The following is a 22,500-nucleotide window of genomic DNA, read 5'->3' as shown; positions in this document are numbered from 1 at the left end:
ATCTCTTTACTTATCGATCTGCAGTCTGACAGGAGAGAAACAAAGCCTGCGGATATAACCGGAGGAGACGAAACTGCCCGGCCTTAAATTTAAGAGAAAGATCAGGAAGGTAGACTTGTCAGGACCCACCCCAATCCACGTCTTAGGAAAACAAAAACTCTTGGAGTCCAAAAGGAATTTTTACTAGGACATGCTGGGTTGTGGAAACACAAGACAGGACTTAGTATTGTTTTACAAACTGAAACTTTATAAAGGGTTCCTGGTTCAACCCCGCCTTCCCTCAACCCCATTTGGTCAGCCCCTCATCATTTTTACTTCGTGTCATCCCTTTCCTGGGAAAAAAGGAACTTCGAATCTTTATGGTTATTGCCTTCTTCCTCTACAGATTTAAATGAAGACACAGGCCAGAAGCCCTCTTCTCTAACCCTCCCTTTTGTTCCCCCCAGTTCAAAAGGTTTCCCTTGGTCTTTGAAATAACCTAAGGCAGGCTGAATCCACATCCGCTCCTCCTTCCTCGGGAGATGGCAGAATCCATGGGGGGGGGATAATGTTTTAAACATACATTTATGAATGTGATATAAATGGATTCTGACATAGACACACAGATGCTCCACGAGGGAAGGAGGGAAGCTCTTCAGAGGCTGATAAAGTGAGGGATCTTGATGGGCCTCTGCACCCATTCCAAGAACGTCAGAAGGGATCTCCAGAGTCCCTCTGTGATCGCCACCACCATGCTGGGGAAAGAAGTGTACAACCGCTTTATAAAACGCCTGGGACACTGCGTCCGGCTTTGGTCACCACGTTACGAAAAAGATGGCGAGACACTGGAAAAAGTGCAAAACAGAGCAACTGAGATGATTTAAAGGCCGGGAGAGAAAAACGTATGAAGAACGGCTGCAGGATTTGGGTACGGACCAGTCTAGAGAAAAAGAGGACCAGGGCGGAGATGATTGAAATATTTCAGTATTTGAGGGGCTGCCACAAAGAAGAGGAGGGGGGTGTCTAAAGCACCAGAAAGCAAGGCGAGAAGCCATGGGTGGAAACTAACGAAGGAGAGAAGCAACCTAGATGTCAGGAGAAACATCCTAGCAGCGAGGACAATTAACCAGTGGAACCGCTTGCCTCTCCAGAGGCTTCACCGCTGGAGATTTTGAAGAAAAGACTGCACAGCCACTTGTCTGGAATGGTGTATAGAGCAGGGCTGGGGAACCTTGGCTCTTTTATGACTGCTGGACTTCAACTCCCAGAATTCCTGAGCCAGCCACGCTGAGGGGAAAGGGGGAGGTTTCCAAGCTGAGCCAGGCTGGCTGAGGAATTCTGGGAGTTGAAGTCCACCACTCATGAAGGGACCATAGTTCCCCCATGCTGGCTCAGGAATTCTGGGAGTTGAAGTCCACAAGTCATGAAGGGGCCATAGTTCCCCCATGCTGGCTCAGGAATTCTGGGAGTTGAAGTCCACGAGTCATGAAGGGGCCATAGTTCCCCCATGCTGGCTCAGGAATTCTGGGAGTTGAAGTCCACGAGTCATGAAGGGGGCCATAGTTCCCCCATGCTGGCTCAGGAATTCTGGGAGTTGAAGTCCACCAGTCATAAGGCGGCCATAGTTCCCCCACGCTGGCTCAGGAATTCTGGGAGTTGAAGTCCACCAGTCATAAGGCGGCCTTAGTTCCCCCATGCTGGCTCAGGAATTCTGGGAGTTGAAGTCCACCAGTCATGAAGGGGCCATAGTTCCCCCATGCTGGCTCAGGAATTCTGGGAGTTGAAGTCCACCAGTCATGAGGCGGCCATAGTTCCCCCACGCTGGCTGAGGAATTCTGAGAGTTGAAGTCCACGAGTCATGAGGGGGCCATAGTTTCCCCAAGCTGGCTAAGGAATTCTGGGAGTTAAAATCCACGAGTCATAAAACAGCCAAGGTCCCCCCCACCCCTGGTACAGGATCTCCTGCTTGAGCAGGGGGCTGGACTAGAAGACCTCCAAGGTCCCTTCTGACTGGTGGATTGCATCTCCAACCTACGTGGAGATGACCACACAGGACCATCCCTTCTCCGTAGCCTCTGGAAACCTCTACCAAGTCTCGGAGCAGGATTTTAATGTCTCTTTCTTCTTAATGGGCAAGAGCAGTCTGGTTCCCGGCAGGAATTCCGGCTTGTCAGACTTGATCAGGACATCTTTGAGAGTGAGGCAGCATGTGTAATTCATCAACCCTTTGTACATCTCGCCTGATGTTTTCCGCTCACTGAAGCAAAGCTGTTTCCTTCTCGCGCGCGGGCGCGGTGAAAGAGGTTGACAACTGCCGGGCCAAGAAAGAACATCGCTGCCGTCAGGGACGGCAGCTTAATTAGCTGACGAGATCTCTGGCACCCTGCTTTACATAAATATCCAACCAGGAGGTAGTCAGCATCCCCCCTTCCTCTTCCAGGTGTGAATCCTACCGTCAAAAAACGGGCTCCTGGCGGCGAGGACGGGACTTTGCTTATTCAAAAGACGAGAAGGATGTCAAGGTTCACCCCAAGCGGGGAAAGACGTGAACGGTTTGGCAGGCCTGAAGAAGCTGCTCGAAGAAGCACCCAAAATTAATTAATTAAGGTGCTAAAAGAGCAGCTTGGGAAGGAGGGCAGAGGCAGAGGCTGATCAAATTAGGCGGTTATCCAACGGGATCGTCCACGGGAGCTGAACGGTGGACAAAGAGACAAGAGGGAAGAAGGAGAGAATCGTCCTAAGGCTTGAAGGGACCTTTGATGACTTGTGGACTTCAACTCCCAGAATTCCTCAGCCAGGCACGCGTGCCTGGCTGAGGAATTCTGGGAGTTGAAGTCCACAAGTCATCAAAGGGCCAAGTTTGAAGACCCCTGGGCTAGTCCAACTCCAGGCTCAACACAGCTTAAAGGCAGAAGAAGGGATAGCTAAATCTGCTTGGCTTTCTGTAGAAAATAATAATAATAATAATAATAATAATAATAATAATAATAATAATAATAATAATAATAATAATAATAATAATAATAATAGAAGAAGAAGAAGAAGTTGTTGTTGGAAGGGACCTTGGAGGTCATCTAGTCCAACCCCCTGCTCAGACAAGTGCCTGTCCAGTCTCTTCTTAAAAACTTCCAGTGTTGGAGCATTCACCACTTCTGGAGGCAGGTGGTTCTACTGGTTAATTGTTCTAACTGTCTAGCGTTGTATAGAAAACTGCCACCCCCCACACCCATAACATCAAAGTTTGCCTTGATCTTGGAAAAACCATCTGGATTTAACGGAATAAGAGAATAACAGAGTTGGAAGGGACCTTAGAGGTCTTCTAGTCCAACCCTTTGCTCAAGCAGGAAGCCCTACATCATTCCGGACAAGTGTCCGGTTTCTTCTTCAAAACCTCCAGTGATAAAGAGCACCCACAACATCTGGAGGCAAGTTGTTTCACTGGTTGATTTGATCTGGGATTATACAATTACAGAATAACAAGTGTTGGAAGGGACCTTGGAGGTCGTCTAGTCCAGCCCCCTGGTCAGTCAGGAAACCCTACACCGTTTCAGACAAATGGCTGTCCAGTCTCTTCTTAAAAACTTCCAGTGTTGGAGCGTTCACAACTTCTGGAGGCAGGTTGTTCCACTGGTTAATTCTTCTAAGTGTCAGGAAGTTTCTCCTTAGTTCCAGGTTGCTCTTCTCCTTGATGAGTTTCCATCCGTTGCGTCTTGTCCGTCCTTCAGGCGCTTTGGGTTCGGATTCGACCAGCGTCGTGCAATGTGGACAACACTGAACCCAATTTGCAGTGGCCACGATAGAAATGCAAACGCCCTCCGTAAGTGGGGCCAAGCGCCATCAAGCCAATTGTGACTGTGGGGATGAAAAACAAACTAGCCAACATACAGGGACAGAGGTTCTACCATGGAGACTTTGCGGATTTCCTGGCTGCGACAAACGAAGCAAAAAAATAAAAATAAAAATGACGCCTGTAATTTAGACATACGTTTATAATATTTTTAGATTTTAGATTTTGTAATTTTATCTCTCGCATTTTTTACTGAAACGGGAGGTGAATGTGCCACACCAGTTTTTCTCAACCGTGGCAGCTTGAAGGTGCGTGGACTTCTGGGAACTGAAGTCCACGTATCTTCCAGTTGCCGCGGTTGAGAAACACCGTGCCACATGATAGATAAATAAAGGAGATCTTAACAATAACACGATTCCATATTATTACGACTAAAAAGGAAAACCGGGATCTCCTGATCTGAAGGGGGGAAAAAATCTGTAAGTTATGTTCCTTAAAATTCTTTATTTCATTTTCTCTCCCAAAAGCTGCGCCTGTTCAGAGCCAAACCACGGCAGATCTCCCATTTGTGGTTTGTATAAAGCAAAGCTCCGCGGGGATCCGAAGTGCCAAGTTTAATTTGAAACTTGCGTGGGTGTGCATGGAACAACTGCAAGAGACAGCAAGTTTTCCCAGTGCAGGATCATGGCAAAAAGAGGAATTTAGTTGAAGCTGTTGCCGATATTTGATAGAGGAGTTCCTGGCAGCCTCCACGTCAAATCCTATCAAATTCAAGTCTCTGCCCAATTCTAATGGACATCATTTAACAACAAGAATGATTAGAGGGCTGGAGGCTAAAACATACGAAGAACGGTTGCAGGAATTGACTATGTCTAGTTTAATGAAGAGGAGGAGTAGGGGAGACATCATAGCAGCGTTCCAATGTTTGAGGGGTTCCTACAAAGATGAGGAGGTAAAACTATTTTCCAAAGCACCAAAAGGCAAGGCCAGAAACGATGGATGGATCTAACCAAGGAGAGAAGGACGGGGAGTGGGGGGACATGATAGCAGTCTTCCAATCTCTCAGGGGCCGCCCCAAAGAAGAGGGAGTCAAGCTATTGTCCAAAGCGCCTGAAGGCAGGACAAGAAGCAACGGATGGGAACTCATCAAGGAGAGAAGCAACCTGGAACTAAGGAGAAACTTCCTAACGCTGAGAGCAATCAACCAATGGAACAACTGGAGCGCTCCAACACTGGAAGTTTTTAAGAAGAGACTGGACAGCCATTTGTCTGAAATGGTGAAGGGTTTCCTGCCTGAGCAAGGGGGGGGTTGGACTAGAAGACCTCCAAGGTCCCTTGCAGCTCTGTTCTTCTATGTTCTATGTTCCATTTCGGAGTCCATCTCCAAATCCTACAGGAAAGCTGACATGCCTGGCTGACAAGGCCATCCCTGTGTATATTAACCACTCCGGCCTATCTCTGGCATTGTAAGGACACATGACACGCAAGCCCTCTCCTTATGTAATCCTCTTTTCTTTGCAAAAAAAAAAAAGAACCCTTAAAAGGGGATCACAAGAGGCTCGCAAACACAACCCACGCCTTCTGTCGGAGTATTTCGGCCAAAGAGCTCGCGAAGATTTTCACGGCTCGGAAATCTGCAGAGCGGTTCTTGCCGGCCTCAACATCTTGGTTGCACCGTGCCAACAGCCTTCCTGAGCCAAGAAACCCACAGCTTCAAAGCCGGCATGTTTTGCAATTAATTTTTTTCCCCTTTCTTCTCTGCGGGTAGCTGTGAGGCCATCTCAGGCCAATTTCTGGATCCGGCTTGCCCTCCGAAGCCAACTCAGCTCTTTGTTTGGGCTCGGATGCTGTTAAATCTCAGCTCACAGCCGAGAGACACCATCACCCCGAGCGTGACATGCAACAAAACGGGGACCGTAAGCATTGCCAAGGAAGCAAAACAAATTTTTCTTTTTTTCCTGCGTAACCCAAAGCCCAAACTCTAAACGAACGTGGATGTCAGACCTGCCTCAACTTAGTCTTCCGAGTAAAAAAGGATCCTTTAACTCCATTTGTTCGGAAAGGTATGGTTTCAATCAATCCGAAGAGAGCTGGAAGGGACCTTGAAGGTCTTCTAGTCCAACCCCTTGCTCAAGCAGGAGCGCCTGTACCATTTTGGACAAGTGGCTATCCAGTCTCTTCTTGAAAGCCTCCAGTGATGGGAGCACTTGCAACTTCTGGTGGCAACCTGTTCCACTGGTTATTTGTCGTCACTGTTCTCCTTAATTCCAGGTTGCTTCTCTCCTTGATTAGTTTCCACCCGTTGTTTCTTGTCCTGCCCTCTGGTGCTTTGGAGAATAATTTGACACCCCCCTCTTGTTTGTGGCAGCCCCTCAAATACTGGAATACTGCTATCATGTCCCCCCTAATTCTTCTTTTTTGGGGGGGGGTTAGGACGCTGAGCTTGTCGATCAGGAGGTCGGCAGTTTGGCAGGTCGAATCCCGAGTGCCGTGTAACAGAGTGAGCGCCTGTTACTCGTCCCAGCTTCTGCCAACCTAGCAGTTCGAAAGCACGTGAAAATGCAAGTAGAAAAATAGGGACCACTATGGTAGGAAGGTAACATTGTTCCGTGCGCCTTTGGCATCTAGTCATGCCGGCCACATGACCATGGAGACGTCCTCGGACAAGCGCTGGCTCTTCGGCTTTGAAACGGAGATGAGCACTGGCCCCTAGAGTCGGAAACGACTAGCACGCATGTGCGGGGGAACCTTTACCTTTAGGGGTAGTCAGCTGACTCAGGAATTCTGGGAGTTGAAGTCCATGAGTCATAAAAGAGCCGAGGTTGCCTACCCCTGGACTAGTCAAACCCAAATTCTGCAGCTGTTCTTCAGATATTTTGGTCTCCAGGCCTTTAATCATCTGAGCTGCTCTTCTCTGAACTTTTCCCAAAGTCTCAACATCTTTTTTTGTAGCGCGGTGACCACAACTGGATGGAGTATTCCAGGTGTGGAAGTATAAGCAGTACTTATACTTCATGTGATTTTGATTCTGTGCCTCTGTTATTATACAACCAAGGATTGATTGCGTTAGCTTTTTTTGACCTCCTGGAATGTTTGATGGATGTTTATCACTAAGAGTTGCTCCTATCCTTCAGCGGGTCCAAAACAGTACTTTGCAGGACCTGTTTCCGTGGCTCCTGCTAATCCTTCTAGATCTGGCATGGAGGGCACGTTCTGGATCCTCGCAAGGTCCTGGTGGTCCTTCAAAAAAAGAAGACCTTGGCTCCTGCTTTAGCAACAGCCTCACCTCAATTGGGATGGCCCCAAGTCAGCTTTCCCCCAGGCCCGGGAAGTTGGTACAGCTGGCACAGGGCGGCTAGTAAAAAAATTAAAATAAAATAAAATAAAATTTTATCAGAGCTTCCACCTTGTTTATTGTTGGAAGGGGCGTTCTCGTTGCGTTGCGCTTTTGTGTGTTTGCTGCTCCGAGTGTCTTCTGGTACATGGGCAGCTATGTCAGTTTGTTTAATAAATAATCCATCCACCCATCCATCAATATGGATGACCATTTTGGAAGGCTGCGAGCTAGCCCAGAACTCTTCCATCCCCCAGACGGAGGACAGATACTCAGAGAAAAGGCTCGGTTTTAACAAGGCAAGCGTTCAAAATTGTCTTTTGAGTCATAGATGAGTCTTCCAGCCAATCTCAGCTGGATTGCGCTGATATTGCTGGTTTTTAGAAGCCGGTGGAGGTGGGGAGGGGGAAAAAAGAGATGCTATTACGGGTAGGACTCAGCTAAAAAAATTAAAATCCTTCTAAATTCTTCTCTCGTGTTGCTCCAGGATCTGAATACTCTCTACATCCGAGCCTTGTTGGGCCAAACCTTATTTGTATCATTGATTTAATTTGGAAAAAAAATCGCTCTGATTCGACAATTTGAATCAATTAGGAAAATCAATCTGACGTGATTCTGAAGCATTCCTGCGCTCCAAATTGATTAGAGGTATCCGTTTGCATCCCATTCGATTTGTAAAGTTGATTAGATCTGAAGATTCAATTAAACCGCCTCTGAATCCCTTCTCCAAATTGAGTTTCTGCCCAGCAGCTCTTAATACGATGGCCGGATTATTTTAATGGGAAACATCAATATGACAAAAGTCAGGGGGGGGGGTTGTTTGTTTTTTTAAAAAGCTTTAGCTTAACCATCTCTCACACAAAATGTCCACGAGGTTAAAGAAGACCAGCAAACAATGTTTGAAATCAGCAGGCAAGCTAAGGTTGGCATCGTGCGTGCCACCGAGTTTCACAAAGGAAGAGAGCTGTAAGACCCTGCCTGCTGCCTGTTGTCCTTGGCCAAGACCCTTCCTTGGTGCCAGGAGTTTGCAGAAGCTCATGCCAATATGCTGGCATCCATCCCAGACCCCCTGAAGGGCATAGAATAGAATAGAATAGAATAGAATAGAATAGAATAGAATAGAATAGAATAGAATAGAATAGAATAGAATAGAATAGAATAGAATAGAATAGAATAGAATAGAATAGAATAGAATAGAATAGAATAGAATAGAATAGAGAGATGGAATAGAATAGAATTGAAGGAATAAAGAATAGAATAGAATAGAATAGAATGGGGCGCTCGACAGCTTTTATGGGGCGCTCGCAAATCAATCGTCCCAGATTGTAAATGTCTTCATAGGAAGAAGAAGTCATCCAGGACAGCTTCAACTCTCAATAGGTTGAGGTCCAGGGACTTCAGAGTCAAAGGCCAGGGAAGTTGATGGTTTGAAGCCCAGCCTAGTGACCTTCGCTGAACCAAATCACCACCACACCCCACTGAAAAGCTCCATGGTGCAACGCAGAAGGGATACACAGAGTAAGTCTCTTCTTCTCTTCTGCTTCCCCTCCCCTTTTCTCTCTCCCCGTTTCCTTCTTTTCTCTCCCTCCCATTCTCCTTCCCTCTTTTCTTCTCCTTCTCTTCTCTTCTCTTCTCTTCTCTTCTCTTCTCTCCATTCTCCTCCTCTCCCTTCCCTCCTTCTCCTCTCCATTCCTCTCCATTCCTCTCCTCTCCTCTCCTCTCCCTTCCCTCCCTCTCCATTCCTCTCCTCTCCTCTCCCTTCCCTCCCTCTCCATTCCTCTCCTCTTGTCTCCTTCCTCTCCTCTCCTCTCAATTCCTCTCCCTTCCCTCCCTCTCCTCTCCTCTTCTCCGTCCCTCCCATTCTCCTCCTCTCCTCTCCTCTCCTCTCCTCTCCTGTCCCTTCCCTCCTTCTCCTCTCCTCTCAATTCCTCTCCTCTCCCTTCCTCTCAATTCCTCTCCTCTCCCTTTCCTCCCTCTCCCTTCCTCTCCTCTTGTCTCCTTCCTCTCCTCTCCTCTCAATTCCTCTCCCTTCCCTCCCTCTCCTCTCCTCTCAATTCCTCTCCTCTGTTCTCCTCTCCCTTCCCTCCCTCTCCTCTCCTCTCAATTCCTCTCCTCTGTTCTCCTCTCCCTTCCCTCCCTCTCCTCTCCTCTCAATTCCTCTCCTCTCCTTTCCTTTCCCCTCCCCTCCCCTCCCCTCCCCTCCTCTCCTCTCCTCACTTTGGGGGAAGAGATCTGATTGAAATGTTGAGCATCCTCTTCCAAATTCCCTTGGAACGAACTGTCAGATGGAGCTTAAGCCATCTACAAACCCAACTCTGTTTGGTGAATCGTGTCTGTGCCCACCAAGATGCTATCATGGAGACACAGCCGCTGCATCCTCCGTGCAAGAGGTGAGAACACTGTTAGATGGGACTGCGCCAACAACGCACCCCCCCACCAAAAAACAAAAAATAAAAATACCCTGATAGACTTTCCTCTCCTGGGAATGAAGAGATATTTCTGCAAACTGCAGAATAGTGGTGAGACTTGATAATGAAATTGAGCTGTTCCAACTACAAAGGATTCTATCTCTTAAGGGGGAAAAAATGAATTACGTTCCTTGGTGAACCGGGAGAATCAACTTAGAAGCAACAGCCAAAAAGAGAGAGAGAGAGAGAGAGAGAGAGAGAGAGAGAGAGAGAGAGAGGGAGGGAGGGAGGGAGGGAGGGAGGGAGGGAGAGAGAGAGAGAGAGAGAGAGAGAGAGAGAGAGAGAGAGAGAGAGAGAGAGCATTCTCACTAAATGCAGAGAGGATCACACCATTATTTTAAATATTTCACTTTGCTCTGGGTTGCAGGATGGTGTACAAAGGATGAAGACAAGTGCCCACCATATAATGAAACAGGCTAACACCAAGAGAGTTGAAATAATACTTCCCGAAATGGCATTTTCTTTAATTTAATGCCTTTTTAAAAAAAAAAAACTGGGAGACTGGAACAAGTCCACGATAGCACAGAGTTGGCTCAACTGAAGCAGGGAATAAAAGAAGAGGTCCCACTAACAGTTCAGAATTAGAACTCACTACCCTCAATGCGTGAAGCCATCAGAACTCAGACCCAAGGAAATGACAATTCGGAAGGAAGGAAGAGAGGGAGGGAGAGAGGAAGAAAGGTAATGGATGGATGGAGGGAGGGAGGGAGGGAGGGAGGGAGGTGATGGATGGATGGATGGATGAGAGGGAGGAAGGAAGGAAGGAAGGAAGGAAGGAAGGAAGGAAGGAAGGAAGGAAGGTGATGGATGGATGGATGGAGGAGAGGGAGAGAGGGAAAGAGGAAGGAAGGAAGGGAAGGAGGAAGGAAGGAAGGAAGGAAGGAAGGAAGGAAGGAAGGAAGGAAGGAAGGAAGGAAGGAAGGAAGGAAGGACAAGGCAAGCTATTCCCTGCACGTAGTGGGTTCTAAACAAAATATTCACCCAGCCTGGCTCAAACGTTCAAAAATGCAATTTCCCACCTGTGGCCAAACACAGCACAGCACTCGCCATCTGCTTCCTTGGCACAGGTTAAATCGGCTCCTACTTTTAATTCCGAGGTTTGCCCTTGGTGGGAACATCGGGCACCCACCTGGCAGCAAGGAAAGCTCGGTAAAGGTAAAGGTAAAGGTTCCCCCGCACACGCGTGCTAGTCGTTTCCGACTCTAGGGGCCGGTGCTCATCTCCGTTTCAAAGCCGAAGAGCCAGCGCTTGTCCGAGGACGTCTCCGTGGTCATGTGGCCGGCATGACTAGACGCCAAAGGCGCACGGAACGCTGTTACCTTCCCACCGGAGTGGTCCCTATTTTTCTACTTGCATTTTTACATGCTTTCGAACTGCTAGGTTGGCAGAAGCTGGGACGAGTAACAGGCGCTCACTCTGCTATGCGGCACTCGGGATTCGACCCGCCAAACTGCCGACCTTCTGATCGACAAGCTCAGCGTCCTAACCCACTGAGCCACCGCATCCCTTAAGGAAAGCTCAGGACCTCCTAATTGGCCCCTTCCAAGCTGGGCTGGCCGGCGTGCTCCCGAGGAAGGAGAAGGAGAGAGCGGGGAGGCAGCTAAGACGCCTGTTTCATCCGAAAGGTTGGGTTTTTTTTTCCCATCCCTTTCCTTTCCCTTTTGTTCCCAGATTAAAAAAATAGGGAACCATCCGCGTTCGGATGGGCCTCTCCTCTTTTCTCCACTCAGCCTGCTCTCCTTTCCCTCCCTTGCACCCTCGCTCAACTGTGGCCTCGAAGGTAGCCAAAACGGCGCTCACGCAAACACGCAGGAAGGGCACGTCATAGGTGTGCCACATCCGCTCACCTTAACTGCTGGGTGGCAATGCCTTTCCAAACCAGAAAAGGCTTATGCAGAACAGAAAGTATGTCCCACCCCGCACCCCAGGGACAAGAAGACTGACAGACAGACAGACAGACAGACATATTAGATAAGATAGATAGATAGATAGATAGATAGATAGATAGATAGATAGATAGATAGATAGATAGATAGATAGACAGACAGACAGACAGACAGACAGACAGACAGACAGACATATTTGATAGATACAGACAGACAGACAGACAGACATATTTGATAGATGGATAGACAGACTGATATATTTGATAGAGAAAGATATATTTGATGGACAGACAGATGATAGACAGACACTGACAGCCAGATATATTTGATAGATAGATAAATAGATAGATACAGACAGGCAGACATATTTGATAGATGATAGATAGATAGATAGATAGATAGATAGATAGATAGATAGATAGATAGATAGATAGACAGACAGACAGACAGATATATTTGATAGCCAGATATATTTGATGGACAGATGATAGACAGACACTGATAGCCAGATATATTTGATAAATAGATACAGACAGACATATTTGATAGATAGACAGATGATAGACACAGACAGATAGATATATTTGATAGAGACAGACAGACATATTTGATAGATAGATAGATAGATAGATAGATAGATAGATAGATAGATAGATAGATAGATAGATAGATAGATAGATAGATAGATAGATAGATAGATAGATAGGATAGACAGATGATGGATAGACACACAGATAGACAGATATATTTGATAGATAGATAGATAGATAGATAGATAGATAGATAGATAGATAGATAGATAGATAGATAGATAGATAGACAGACAGACAGACAGACAGATGATGGATAGACACACAGATAGACAGATATATTTGATAGATAGATAGATAGATAGATAGATAGATAGATAGATAGATAGATAGATAGATAGATAGATTGATAGATCGATAGATAGACAGACAGACTAATCCAGTATTACTGAAAACAGCAACAGAGTGGAGGAAAAGGATGGATAGGCATAGTGGGAGGGGGGGCGTTGGGGACACACTCTTATGTGAAGGACAAGAGATAGGATGGGGGTCAATGAAGTCAATGGATGGGAGACCACCAGGAGTGGAATGTTGCAGATTGGCAATCCTAGAGCTGGTGACTTTGGGAACAGATGCGCCAATTCAAAATTTGCACCCTCACTCAACTGGGGCGTCACACAGACACACAAGAAGGAGATGGCAACAGGCTTGCAAATCTCTTCCAAGCTCTCCATCCCTGAATATACCACAGTATCCACACAACTACACAGGAGCGAAGAGACACTTTTTTAAAAAAAAATGTTTCTTTTTATCCTTCACACATTAAGTGTGTCAATTTATTCACCCAGCAACGCAACTCTCACTTTCAACAGGTCTCTTTTATTACTATTAGCGATGGGAAGTTTAAATCAGACCTTAATTAAATTCTTGCTGAAATTTGCATCGAGTTGGTTAAGAAATAAGAGAAGGAGGTATGCCCCATAATTTCTAATGCCTTCTTGGAAATAATATCGCATGTACTGCCGCTGTCCCTCAGCCAGACAAATGAAAGAATATCTCCTCTAAGGAAGTTCAAGATTTGCAAAATGGATATGAAAACAATGCACCGTTTCTGCAAAAAAATAAAATAAAAAAAATAAAATAAAATAAAGACCTGACCCCTTTTTCATCTCTCCAAAGCGTTGTCCAATCCATTAACCCATCCGGGTAATCTATTAAACACTGCAGCTCTTAATTATCACCTTCAATTCACAGTTCTGCAAACAGGGCTGGCGGTATTTTAATTTTTTATTATTATCATTATTATTTTTTTTGGCTTTCACTTTTAATGAGGCGACTGTTTAAGGCTCTATATACTATACATGATCTCCGGCAAACTTTCCATCTTTCGCAAAAGGCCACGGATGTAAATCCGAGTTGCTGCATGGACCATATACGTAGACAAGAAGATTCAATTTATTTATTAAGACAAATTTATAGAGCTACCCAATGCTCCATAAATGAGTTCCTCGCTAAGTTGGCTTTACAAACAATTTTAAAGCGGCACTGCAGCGATTAGAACGGGCCAGGTTTATGGACCACAGAGATTGTCCTTGGAAAGGCGCATGGAAAAATGTCTGATGTTCTTTCCTAGCCATGATAGCCCGTGATGAGGATATTCTGTGTGAAGAAGCCACCACAAGCTGGCTCATAATGGCCTCCTATGGTATTTCTGATGCCCTGCATCCAGTATCTTTTATCTGCTGCCTTTCAATGAATAACACAGTTGGAAGGCACCTTGGAGGTGGTGGTAATAATAATGATGATGATGATGATGATGATGATGAAGAAGAAGGAGGAGAAGGAGAAGGAGAAGGAAAAAGAGAAGGAGAAGAAGAAGAAGGAGGAGGAGGAGGAGAAGGAGAAGGAGGAGGAGGAGGAGGAGGAGGAGAAGAAGAAGAAGGAGAAGGAGAAGGAGAAGGAAAAGGAGAAGGAGAAGGAGAAGGAGAAGGAGAAGAAACGTGTAACAGTGACACCCACTGTCATCGGGGCACTGGGAACTATGTCCAAAAACTTTGCAAAGTACATCAAGAAATTGCAGCTTCCTGCAATAACTCCAGCAAAGCTACGAAAAAAAAACCACGGTGCTACTCGGAACATCTTACATTTTAAGGAGATACCTGGTTGATACAGCTAGGATGCTGGCAGCAACCCGGGTCAACCATTAGCACCAGTCAGTTTGAGTGTTCAGTTGACTGAGGTTCGTGTTTTATGAATCAAAGTTTTATAATAATAATAATAATAAAAGTTGGAAGGGACCTTGGAGGTCATCTAGTCCAACCCCCTGCTCAGGCAGGAAACCCTATACCATTTCGGACAAAGGGCTGTCCGGTCTCTTCTTAAAGACTTCCAGTGTTGGAGCACTCACAGCTTCTGGGGGAGGGGGTTGGACTACAGTAGAAGACCTCCAAGGTCCCTTCCATCTCTGTTAATCTGAGATCAGGCCAAGTTGTGGTGGACCTCCCGAGCTTCGTCTCCTTAGATGTCGTTGTGTCTTAAGACACTCAAAGAACCTCTCCTTTCCCTCCGATGGTTTTTGCATCGGGGCGGTTTGTATTTTCTATCACAACCACAAACTCGCCCGAGTCACGCAGAGAGCGCGGGGAAACAGAGAGGAAGTCAATCTGAATGCCAAATACATTTTGCATCCTCTCCGCTTCTTTGTTCCTTCTCTTCTCCGCTGCTTAAGTTCACAACTTAGATTGATATTTCACAGCTGGTGTGAAAATTCCCCTTCAGGGGTAATGCCACAACACTTAATTCTTTCTTTTGTAACTGGTGTGGTAGCCTTTCATGTTACCTTGGCCCTCGACCTGGCGTTGACCAGTGAGGACTTAAGAACTTTGAAGTCTGATTTCGCTTGGCTGCATCAATTTGGTGTGTGTGTGTGTGTGTGTGTGTGTGTGTGTGTGTGTGTGTGTTTCAACTCTCAACACTCCATTTTCCCCCCAAAGGAGTCTAGAGGGCCTGGTGGCCTGGAGTGGGGGGGCAGCGGAGTGGGGGGAAACACATACATGTGCATATGTGAGCACGCACGAACACTTGTTGCTCGCGTGAGCGGGCCCCCGAGCGCGCATGACACTCACACGAGTGGGGGTGCAGAGCCACTTGCGACGACGCACAAGTGGGGTTGCAAACACCCTCAACACGCGGGCGAGTGGGGCCGCCAGCACCCGTGACGACGCTCGAAGGAGTGGGGCCACAGACACCCATGACGCTTGGGCGAGTTGGGCTCTGGGTCCGCGCGCGCACACACACACACACACACGCACACTGGCCAGCCCACAGATTGGGGACCCCTAGTCTAGAGAAGAAGGCCAACCTTTTTTTGCCTAACAGACATTCTCATTGTGCAACAGTCCTCTTTATTCTTTTTTTTTAATCGAAACAACTGATGTCTCACTTGGGTTTGTCAGATCCCTTTTCCATCGGAAAAAGGGCTTTCCTTTGGAGAAATTAAGCGGGGGCCGTTCCAAAGACGTGATGGCTTTTATACTCAATTCCTGTTTCTCATTTAGCAATCTCTATTTATATTTATATTTATATATATGTGTGTGTCTGTGTGTGTGTGTATATGTATCTATGTATGTATGTATATGCATTCTGCGGCTGTTACGGCCGTATGTATCCTTATCATCTCTCCAGAACACTTCTGTCAACGGGCAGATTAAAGAAATGCTGAATAAACGCCTAATTCGGCCCAAACCTTTTTTTTTTTTTGCACACCAGCATTAGGGGTGCACAAATCAGCTAAAACCTCCTTTGAATTCACACAATTGCTCCAATTTTGCCATTTTGATCTGACAGCGGTTGTGATTGAGTTATTTCCAGATTGAAGCATCTTGAAAACCTTTCCATTTTTGAAGAAATGACCTTGCGCACAGTGTCAGCAAGAATGCAACTGCATTCTAATATATATATATATATATATATATATATATATATATATATATATATATATATATATATATATGTTAAATGCTTAACTATTTTAAAAAAAAATTACACACACACACACACACACACACATATACATACATACATATATATATATATATATATATATATATATATATATATATATATATATATATATATATATATATATATATATATATTGCTAGAGGCAAAAAGATAAGATACAGAACAACAATTTCCCCCCTGCCCCTCATTTTTTTCAAGGTTGGCCAAATAAATCATCACAGGGCAAGAGTTAAGGCTGAATGGCAATCAAATACTCAGACAGGTTTTCAATTCCCTCCACAACCCGAAAATTTAATGGGCTTGCAGATAAGGCTCCTTCTGACTTCATTCAGGTGATCCAGAACTAAACTGTATTGACACAGATTGTTAATAGACACAGGACAATTTACGTGTGTGTTCTGGGGTGTGTCAGCCAGATAATTCCATCGTATGTTAAAAGGAGGCAAACATTCTAACAGAAAGGGTAGAATAGAATAGAATAGAATAGAATAGAATAGAATAGAATAGAATAGAATAGAATAGAATAGAATAGAATAGAATAGAATAGAATAGAATAGAATAGAATTCAAGGAATAAAGAATAGAATAGAATAGAATAGAATAGAATAGAATAGAATAGAATAGAATAGAATAGAATAGAATGGAATGGAATGGAATGGAATGGAATGGAATGGAATGGAATGGAATGGAATGGAATAGAATAGAATAGAATAGAATAGAATAGAATAGAATAGAATAGAATAGAATAGAATAGAATAGAATAGAAGAAAGATTGAATGGAATGGAAAGGAATGGAACAGAACAGAATAGAATATAGAAAAAGTAGAATACAGAAAATTAACCCAGTTATTTTCCTGGGGGGTGGTGTGTGCAAATAGAACTGAGTTTATTAATTCTTACTTTCTAGCAAGGATGCAAAGAAAAAGAGAAAGTTGATGATTTTTTGGGGGGTGGGGGGAAGCCTTTGCGCACAAGACTCCATTTATTCCTCTTTCTTTCTTTCTTTCTTTCTTTCTTTCTTTCTTTCTTTCTTTCTTTCTTTCTTTCTTTCTTTCTTTTTCTTTCTTTCTTTCTTTCTTTCTTTCTTTTCTTTCTTTTTCTTTCTTTCTTTCTTTCTTTCTTTCTTTCTTTCTTTCTTTCTTTTTTCCTTCCTTCCTTCCTTCCTTCCTTCCTTCCTTCCTTCCCTCCCTCCCTCCCTCCCTGTTGTTAGAATGCAGGATTGCAGGCTGACTCTGCCCACAGCCAGCAGTTCGATCCTGGCCGGCTCAAGTTTGACTCAGCCTTCCATCCTTCTGAGGTCGGTACAATGAGGACCCAGATTGTTTGGGGGGGGGGGGCAACAGGCTGACTCTGTCAACCCCTTAAGGGAGGGCTGTAAAAGTGCTGTGAAGCGGCATATACGTCTAAGGGCTATTGCTACTGCTGTCGGAGCCAGGAGTCCTCGCGCCGGGCGGAGGACCTTTGGGCCAACCGTGGGCCTCTTGAGAAGACAAAGCAACTCACCCGATACCAGACGATTTCTCTCATCCTGCCGTCGGTCTTGAAGTTGCACTTCAGGGTCACGGCGTCGCCCACCACCACCGGCGGAAGAGGTTCAATACTGACCGTGAGGTAGCCTAAAAAGCAGAGAGAAGAAAGAAGGAAGTCAGTTACGAAGCATTTTCTGATGGGTTTCCTGGATCTGAGGGACCTCCAGATGGTCCCTCTCTCTTATCCTGGAGAAGGCTGCAAGGAGAACAGCAAGAGCTGAGCACATCACGGGCACATCACGGTGAAAACGGGCATTTCGTGTTGTGTTAAATGGGGGGGGGGAAAAAGGAGTAAAAATTGATTCGGTTGAGTCCTGTATTTTTATTTATTAATTCTGAACGCTCAGCTGCAAATCCTGTGTGCTGTAAAGCATTAAAACACACACACACGCACACACACACATTTTGAGCTTTCCCCTTCTTTTCAGGATGTCCTGACTCCTTACAAATAATATTTTGTCATCTTCTTTTCTTAAATTTCGCTCAAGGATTATTTAAAATTGCTTTTTATCTGCGTCCTTTCCTGTCAGCAGCGCATGGCACGTTACGATTTGATTTGGCTTTATTTTTTATTTTTTATTTATTTTTATTGTTATTATTATGATTATCACCAAGGATTAGAATTAGCAGTGCATTTCTGGATATTGGATTAGCAAACTGGCTATTTTGTAATTTTACTCCTCTGCGAACGTTTTTTAATCCGTTTGTGGACGTTTGCTTTGTTCGCTGTCCTGTTAACTGCCGTGAGTCTGCATGGATTGGGTGGTATACAAATGGAATATATATATATAAATAAATAAATTACAAAACTATTGGACTTTAACTCATCCAGATATCCAGAACCAACAGACTCTGATTTAGAGTTTGTAATATTATTATTTTTTTTGCGTAAAGTCAAAATCAACAGCAAAAGATTAAAAGTTTAGGCAGTATGAGCAAGAATTCATTTAGTGACCACTCAAAGTTACAAGGGGACATATGACCGTTTTTCGACTGTTGCAACATCCCCAACGGTCACGTGATCGAAATTCAGGCGCTTGGCAACTGACTCGTATTTATGACGGCCGCAGTGTCACGTGATCCCCTTTTGCGACCTTCTGACAAGCAAAGTCCGTGAGGAAGCCAGACTCACTTAACAACCCTGTTACTCACTTGCCAACCGCAGTGATTTACTTAAAGACTGTGGCAAGGAAAGCTTTAAAATGGGGCAAAACTCACGTAACAAAAGTCTCACTTAGCGACAGAAATTGTGGACTCAACGGTGGTCGTATGTCAAGGGCCACCGATGCTGGGATTTCTCCAAGCAAATTGGTTATGGTCAAGCGGTGGAGTTTGTAATACAACGCAGGCAGTCCTCGACTTACAATGGTTCATTTAGCGACCGTCCAATGTTACAACGGTGCTGAAAAAAGTCACTCACAACCGGTCCTCATACTTACAACAGTTGCAGCATCCCCACGGACAAGGGATCAAAATTTGGATGCTTGGCAACTGCAACATCCCAGGGTCACGGGATCCCAATTTGCGACCAGCAAAGTCATTGTGGCGAGAAGTCTACAAGTCATGAAGGGGTCACAGTTCCCCCACACTGGCTGAGGAATTCTGGGAGTTGAAGTCTACGAGTCATGAAGGGGCCATAGTTCCCCCACGCTGGCTCAGGAATTCTGGGAGTTGAAGTCCACGAGTCATGAAGGGGCCATAGTTCCCCCACGCTGGCTCAGGAATTCTGGGAGTTGAAGTCCACGAGTCATGAAGGGGCCATAGTTCCCCCACGCTGGCTCAGGAATTCTGGGAGTTGACGTCCACGAGTCATAAAAGAGCCAAGGCTGCCTAACCCTGGTCTAACCTGTCCCGTTTCCAAAGCAGATCCTGGAGCATGGCTTATTTGCAACTTTAAGACTTCTGGACTTCAAGTCCCAGAATTCCCCAGCCAGCAGTTCAAGCCAGCGAGTTGAAGTCCACAAGTTGAAGTCCACAACTTGCCAACTTTGGAGGCCCCTGTCCTAGAGGGAGAAAGAGGATCTGGTTGCACGTCTCCAGGGCCACGCAAAGGCAGAAATTTGCCAGAGAACAGAAAACAGAGCCCAACTTTTGCCATTACGACTCTCAGCATGGACCAGGCCCTTTTGGACCCAAATCTCTCTCATCGCCCCTTTGAAAACTAAATTGCACCTCTTGTCTCCGTTATCCATGATGGGAGCTGAACAGGGCTTATTTGCACGCCAACTCTCTTCACATACAATTTTATCTCCACGCCGAAGGAAATAACACTGCAGCATATCACAGAGAGATGTAAATAATGTCTTAATGGAACTGTCATGCAGAGAGGGGATAACGGAGACACAATCGCACGCTGCAGAGAAGGAAGGGGCAGAATTAGGAAAAGAGGGTACTGCAAAAAAGAGGGGCGTGCTGACAAGACCCCCTGAAGGTCCTTCCTATCCAAGAAGCTCACCTGCGTTCGTGAAGGAGGGAATATCAGGGACGCCATTATTAAAATAACCATCTTCTTAGGATGCAACTGATGGATGGGATGGAACAGAATAGAAAATAGAGAATGGAATAGAATAGAATAGAATGAATAGACTAGACTAGACTAGATTGGGATGGGATGGGATGGAATTAGAATAGAATAGAATTAAAATAGAATAGAATAGAAAATAGAGAACGGAATAGAATGGAATGGAATGGAATGGAATGGAATAGAATGGAATAAATAGAATAGAATAGAATAGAATAGAATAGAATAGAATAGAATAGAATAGAATAGAATAGAATAGAATAGAATAGAATAGAATAGAATAGAATAGAATAGAATAGAATAGAATAATAGGAGGAATGAAGAATAGAATAGGAATAGAATAGAAGGATAGGATAGGATAGGATAGGATAGGATAGGATAGGATAGGATAGGATAGGACAGAAAATAGAATAGAATAGAATAGAATAGGATAGGATAGGATAGGATAGGATAGGATAGGATAGGATAGGACAGAAAATAGAATAGAATAGAATAGAATAGAATAGAATAGAATAGAATAGAATAGAATAGAATAGAATAGAATAGAATAGAATAGAATAGAATAGAATAGAATAGAATAGAATAGAATAGAATAGAATAGAATAGAATAGAATAGAAAATAGAGAATGGAATAGAATAGACTAGAATGAATAGAATAGAATAGAATATGAACGGAACGGAATAGAATAGAATAGAATGCAAAATAGAATAGAATAGAACAGAACAGAAAGGAATAGAACAGAATAGAATAGAATAGAACAGAACAACAGAGTTGGGAGGGACCTTGTAGGCCATCTAGTCCAAGCAGGAGTCCTCTTACACCACGTCTGACAGATGGCAGTATCTCCTAAATGCAATCCTCTTTTTTGTAAAAATGGCTTTCTCCATGTCTGCCTAAACAAAGCACCTCAATGTTGAGATGATCAGAATCTGCAAAGGTCTGCTTGTGACACGCAGACACGATTTCTTCGTGACTTCCTACAAAACTGGCGCAGGGAGAATTGTTATTCCCAACAGAAGGCAAATCTTGATGGGGCAGAAGAGAGGCAATAGAAATAAGGAAGCAATCGGGACAAGAAATCTGTTGAACCCGAGCTGCAGGTATCCAGGTGACCACCAGATGGCAACAAAGAGTTTGAGTGTCCATTATCTCTTTACTGCCGCCACCTAATGGCTATCTGCATGTTTAAATATATATTTCTTTTTTTTTTGGCTCTGAGCTAACTGGGATGTTTTGCAGGAGTCTAGTGCCGAGACAATCCATGGTTCAACTCAAACCTAAACTAGGTTAAAGGAAGAGTTTCTGAGAAACCGATTCCACTACTTCTTTTTTTTCCACCCCAGACATTTTCAGCCTTCTTTTACCGCCTCGGCATTTTGACGGAACTCCAGCTAATCAGGAATACAGGCCCAGATAAAAACACTTGCAAGACACAATGTAAGCTGTCAGCTTTGATTAGTTGTCCGTGCTGTTAAGAACAAATTAAAAACATCAAGGGTAAGAGCAATACTTCTTAATCAGAGAAGGCAGGTAAAATCCGTGAGGATCGGGGACCGCAAAATAAATATATCGGTAGACCTTCAGCCGTTCCTTAGAAGATTTTTTTTTTGCAAAATAAGGTTCTTCTTTTCCATCTGAGCCTCATCCACATGGAAGCACTGCTTGTAAGAGACTTCCTTCCTCGGGATTGGAGGGGGAACAGTTTTATCTGGTGCACGGATGCCAGCCAAATGCCAGCCAGGATGCCAACAGGATGCGCCGTCGTTCCCCAAGGAGGGAAAGAGGCCGACTTCTGTCCATTCTCTTGCATGTATCCGCTCTCAATACAGCAATCCTCATTTTACAATGGCTACCGGGACCGGCTGCTGTCACTAAGCAACACGTTTCAATAAAACATCACATAACTGTAAGAGCCTATTTCAGTTCTGCTGCAGTCGTTCAGCAAATCGCCGGTGGCCATTAATCGTGGCATCACACGACTCAGAAGCTGGTGGTGAAGAACACCCAACGGCATTCTGGGACGGTAAATGCGTGCCAGTTTTGCAATCCTATGACCACAGAGGACACTGCAGTGGCTGTTCGTTGAAGGATCGGTCGTAAATGTCTCTTCATAGTGCTCTTGGAAGGTTGAATGGTTGCCGAATGAGATTGTTGTTAAGTGAGGACAATGTGCATCACGCTTCAAAGGCAACTTTTTTAATCACAGGAAGCCAGTTCGAACGAATGTAAGCGATCGAACATCCGTGCTTTTTGGGGTGTAACGGAAAATCCAGAACATATAGCTTGGCTTCAAACATGCTCAGAAATGATAATTGTAACATATTATTGTATATTTCACCTCCTGATAATTTTTTTACTTCGAATCCTGTCATCAGCACCAGCAAGGACAAAAAAAAGAAAGGAGAAGGAGAAGGAGAAGGCGAGGAGGAGGAGGAGGAGGGGA

General features: G+C 44.8%; 1 protein-coding gene across 1 annotated transcript in view; it reads right to left on the bottom strand.

Moving 5' to 3' along the window:
• The window catches only part of IGSF21 (immunoglobin superfamily member 21), a gene marked incomplete at both ends in the record, with an annotated part of 182,422 nt that overhangs the window by 68,404 nt on the left and 91,518 nt on the right, over positions 1 to 22,500 (bottom strand). Inside the window, one exon of the mRNA XM_081341258.1 lies at positions 17,510 to 17,622. Within this exon, the coding sequence (XP_081197384.1) occupies positions 17,510 to 17,622 (113 nt within the window). The remainder of the gene's footprint in view (positions 1 to 17,509; positions 17,623 to 22,500) is intronic.

Source organism: Vipera berus (assembly GCF_964194415.1).
Source record: "Vipera berus genome assembly, chromosome: 17".
Lineage (NCBI taxonomy): Eukaryota > Metazoa > Chordata > Lepidosauria > Squamata > Viperidae > Vipera > Vipera berus.
This window is presented reverse-complemented; position numbering and strand designations above follow the sequence as displayed.